Source organism: Silurus aristotelis (genome assembly GCF_946808225.1).
Source record: "Silurus aristotelis genome assembly, chromosome: 27".
NCBI classification, from domain to species: Eukaryota; Metazoa; Chordata; class Actinopteri; order Siluriformes; family Siluridae; genus Silurus; species Silurus aristotelis.
Window position 1 is genome coordinate 17,180,705 of NC_139600.1, and position 5,000 is coordinate 17,185,704.

The 5,000-nt window shown below is 47.3% G+C and overlaps 1 protein-coding gene across 1 annotated transcript in view; it reads left to right on the forward strand.

The window, feature by feature from the left end:
* The first annotated feature begins 2,496 nt into the window (after window positions 1-2,496).
* ank2a (ankyrin 2a, neuronal) overlaps window positions 2,497-5,000 on the forward strand; it is a 50,881-nt gene continuing 48,377 nt past the window's right edge. The window contains exon 1 of the mRNA XM_083533358.1: window positions 2,497-3,270. Coding sequence (XP_083389484.1) covers window positions 3,205-3,270 — 66 coding nt within the window. The 5' untranslated portion in view covers window positions 2,497-3,204. The remainder of the gene's footprint in view (window positions 3,271-5,000) is intronic.

Genomic DNA, 5,000 nt, shown 5'->3' on the forward strand with positions numbered 1-5,000 from the left:
CATCAGGAACAACTTATAAAGAACTTATTCATCTTTATCACCACATGATCTGTGTAAAGCTGCTCTGAGACAATGTTCATTATTAAAAGTGCAAAACAAATAAACATGAAATAAACTGAGTGTTGGTAGTTGATTTTGTGTGTGTGTTTGGGGGGGTAATTGGGTGGGTGTGTTGGTAGTTGATTTTGTGTGTGTGTTTGGGTGGGTAATTGGGTGGGTGTGTTGGTAGTTGATTTTGTGTGTGTGTTTGGGTGGGTAATTGGGTGGGTGTGTTGGTAGTTGATTTTGTGTGTGTGATTGGGGGGGTAATTGGGTGGGTGTGTTGGTAGTTGATTTTGTGTGTGTGATTGGGGGGGTAATTGGGTGGGTGTGTTGGTAGTTGATTTTGTGTGTGTGATTGGGGGGGTAATTGGGTGGGTGTGTTGGTAGTTGATTTTGTGTGTGTGTTTGGGTGGGTAATTGGGTGGGTGTGTTGGTAGTTGATTTTGTGTGTGTGTTTGGGTGGGTAATTGGGTGGGTGTGTTGGTAGTTGATTTTGTGTGTGTGTTTGGGTGGGTAATTGGGTGGGTGTGTTGGTAGTTGATTTTGTGTGTGTGTTTGGGGGGGTAATTGGGTGGGTGTGTTGGTAGTTGATTTTGTGTGTGTGTTTGGGTGGGTAATTGGGTGGGTGTGTTTGTAGTTGATTTTGTGTGTGTGATTGGGGGGGTAATTGGGTGGGTGTGTCGGTAGTTGATTTTGTGTGTGTGATTGGGGGGGTAATTGGGTGGGTGTGTTTGTAGTTGATTTTGTGTGTGTGATTGGGGGGGTAATTGGGTGGGTGTGTTGGTAGTTGATTTTGTGTGTGTGATTGGGGGGGTAATTGGGTGGGTGTGTTGGTAGTTGATTTTGTGTGTGTGATTGGGGGGGTAATTGGGTGGGTGTGTTGGTAGTTGATTTTGTGTGTGTGATTGGGTGGGTAATTGGGTGGGTGTGTTGATAGTTGATTTTGTGTGTGTGATTGGGTGGGTAATTGGGTGGGTGTGTTGGTAGTTGATTTTGTGTGTGTGATTGGGGGGGTAATTGGGTGGGTGTGTTGGTAGTTGATTTTGTGTGTGTGTTTGGGGGGGTAATTGGGTGGGTGTGTTGGTAGTTGATTTTGTGTGTGTGTTTGGGGGGGGTAATTGGCTGGGTGTGTTGGTAGTTGATTTTGTGTGTGTGTTTGGGGGGGTTTTTGGTGGGTGTGTTGGTAGTTGATTTTGTGTCTGTTTGGGGGTAATTGGGTGGGTGTGTTGGTAGTTGATTTTGTGTGTGTGATTGGGGGGGTAATTGGGTGGGTGTGTTGGTAGTTGATTTTGTGTGTGTGTTTGGGTGGGTAATTGGGTGGGTGTGTTTGTAGTTGATTTTGTGTGTGTGTTTGGGTGGGTAATTGGGTGGGTGTGTTTGTAGTTGATTTTGTGTGTGTGATTGGGGGGGTAATTGGGTGGGTGTGTTGGTAGTTGATTTTGTGTGTGTGATTGGGTGGGTAATTGGGTGGGTGTGTTGGTAGTTGATTTTGTGTGTGTGTTTGGGGGGGTAATTGGGTGGGTGTGTTGGTAGTTGATTTTGTGTGTGTGATTGGGGGGGGTAATTGGGTGGGTGTGTTGGTAGTTGATTTTGTGTGTGTGATTGGGGGGGTAATTGGGTGGGTGTGTTGGTAGTTGATTTTGTGTGTGTGTTTGGGGGGGGTAATTGGCTGGGTGTGTTGGTAGTTGATTTTGTGTGTGTGTTTGGGGGGGTTTTTGGTGGGTGTGTTGGTAGTTGATTTTGTGTCTGTTTGGGGGTAATTGGGTGGGTGTGTTGGTAGTTGATTTTGTGTGTGTTTGGGGGTAATTGGGTGGGATTGCTGTGAGATGCTTGGTGGTTTTTGGTTGGGGAGTGTTGTTTTAGGTGGGTGATCGTGTTTTTTTGGGTAAGGCGGGGGTTGGTGTAGTGTTGTTAGGTGGGTGATCGGGTGTGTTTGGTAGGGCGGGGGTTGGTGTAGTGTTCTTTAGGTGGGTGATTGGGTGTGTTTGGTAGGGCGGGGGTTGGTGGAGTGTTGTTTTGGGCGGGTGATTGCGTGTGTTTGGGTGAGGTGGGGCTTGGTGGAGTGTTATTTTGGGTGTGTTTGGTAAGGTTCCTGGAGGGCTGTTTTTGATTGGGGAGGGTTTTAAAGCCTGGTGAATGGGTGTGTGTGGGTAAGGTGGCGGTTGGTGGAGTGTTATTTTGGGTGTGTTTGGTAAGGTGTGGGTTGGTGGAGGGCTTTTTTGGGTGGGTAGATGGGTGTTTGGGTGGGGTGGTGAGGGGGTGTTTATGAATGGGGAGGTGTTGGCAGAGTAGGTACTTAGGTGGGTTGTTGGGTGGGTAATTAATGATAGTTAAAGGTGGTGCTTTAGTTGTAGCTGCTGTCATTTTTTACCACATAATGTATTAATTGTATAATTCAGACTTTTGATGCTGCCTCAAGCTTTTACCCTCAACCCCGTGCCCCCCCTGCCCCCCCCCCCCCTGCCCCTCTATATAAGGTGGAGGGAGGGTAGTTTGTTTGGGGGGATTTTCTTATGTTTCTCAGAAAGTCTCATCTCTCAGATGTGGTGTTTATGTTGCTGACTGAACAACACATTTCTCCATCGTCATCATTATCATCATCATCATCATCATCATCATCATCATCAACATCCTCTCCCACTCTCTCCATCTCTAAAAGCTTTGCTTATCGATTTGCGCGCGCGCGTGTGTGTATGTGTGTGCGCGCGCGTGCGTGCGTGCATTATTATTCTCGAGCGAGAGACTGAGTGGAGAAAACCCCGCGGTGCCGCCCGGTCTGAGCTCGTGCTCCATCATCTTCTTCTTCTTCTTCTTCTTCTTCTTCTTCATCACCGCTGCTGCTGCCGCTTCTTTCTCGCTGTCAGCATCAGTTCTCTCTCACGCGCGAGCTCTCACCCTGCAGCATCGGCGGCGTAGAGGCGCGCGCGCTGCGGAGATTCCGGTTGTCGCACGCACGCGGTTATAGAAGACTGGCGATCCGCTCGGTCAAAGAAGGAGGAGAAGAAGAAGAACGGAGGCCGCAGTCACGCGCTGATTCAGCAGCATGCACCGGGGCTGAGGACGCGCCAACCGGCCGCACGAGCCTTTCTGTCTTCTTATTTGTGATCAGCGCGCGGGCAGGGAGCTGCGCGCGCGCGTGCGTGTGTGTGAGTGAGAGGGAACATGGCCTCGTCGTGCAGCAGTTCGCCGGAGGGAGGATCCCCGCCGCATCAGGGCCGCGTGCGCCAGGTCAGTGTGGGGGATGCGGGAGGAGAGGCGTTGGCCTGGAGACTTGCGCTCGCGCTCGTGTCAGATAGATCATGAGTGTGTCATCCGAACAGCTGTGTGCGCGCGCGCGTGCTCGTATGTGTGCTTTTGGCGTGTTTGTGAATTTGGCTTTAAAAACACACTTTCCAGTTCTTTGGCCACCTCAAAGTCACGTCCTAATCCACTGGTGTACTAATAATGAGTGTCCACTGACAAGGTCAGTGTGTGTGTGTGTGTGTGTGTGTGTGTGTGTGTGTGTGTGTTACACACATGTACCCGAATGCTGCACATGTTAGTTCTGTGATGATGTCATATCTCAGAAACTGTGTGTGTGTGTGTGTGTGTGTGTGTGTGTGTGTGTGTGTGTGTGTGTGTGTGAGAGAGAGAGAGAAAGAGAGAGAGAGAGAGAGAAACAGCTTCCTGTTCGGGAGGATGGTTTCAGATTTAATCAAATTTTACTAATGGACTGTGCTCTCTCTCTCTCTCTCTCTCTCTCTCTCTCTCTCTCTCTCTCTCTCTCTCTCTCTCTCTCTCTCACACACACACACACACACACACACACACACACACACACACACACATCAGAGCATTGTTTTAGCTACACACAAAATACAATTACAATCTATTTCCTCTGCCACTCCCTGTGTGTGTGTGTGTGTGTGTGTGTGTGTGTGTGTGTGTGTGTGTGTGTGTGTGGAGGGGGCTGGGGTTGTTATTAAATATGTGTATGCTGTGTCATCATTTATCTGTGGATCAGCTTTATACCAGGGGTCTAATAAACACACTCACACATCTATTTCTGGTAGGACTTCCAGCTCTGTGGAATACACACACTTGTGACCCAATAGGAAGAGTTTCAGTTGGATGCTTGTTGTGATAATTATGTAAAATTGTGTGTGTGTGTGTGTGTGTGTGTGTGTGTTGGGTGAGTTCACACATCAGAGTGAGTTTGCGGAGTCGTTCCTCATGATGTTCCTCTGCTGAAATGATCAGCACTAATGGTAATGGTGAGTATGTGAGCGGTGATGCTGGAGCTGTCCAGTGCTGAATTGAATGATTTACCCTGACAATCAAACAAATCACATGATTAAAGTGAGCTGTGATGAACATGGCTAATTCCAGGAAATAGCATTAGACCTCGCCCTCTCTTTAGTCCAGTCTGGGTTAATGCCGTATGACTCAGCAGTCTCTCTTTCTCTCGCTTTCTCTCTAACCACATTCTCTGTTTCTGACTGTATCTCTGCTCGTTTTATTTATTTATGTCCACTCAAAGTTTTTACATTTTCCTCAAGCTATTGCTGATCTCACACTCTGACCTCTCAATGCCATGATCTCGTTATCTACAACAGCGTAGTTTCCATCACTTTCCTTTACGTATATTAATGAAGAAAGTGTGGCTCAGGAGGTGATTTTTAAGAATCGACTTTTTCACAACTTTAAACAAATCCGAATATAGAGATCAGTCGCTAATGATTAGGATAAAGGTGAAAATTGTGATGATAAAGTGCCCAAGAAGGAGAGGAACCTGGGGAGGAACCAGCCTCAATAAAGAAATCCATCCTCATCAGGATGACACTGAATATTATTGTAATACATAGTTTTCCTACTATTACCATGTATTAGAGTCTAGCAGTGCAGGAACATCACAATGATCTTCACAGTGATGTATTATTTAATTAGTGTTTTAGCCAGAGGACTAATGTCTCCAAGTG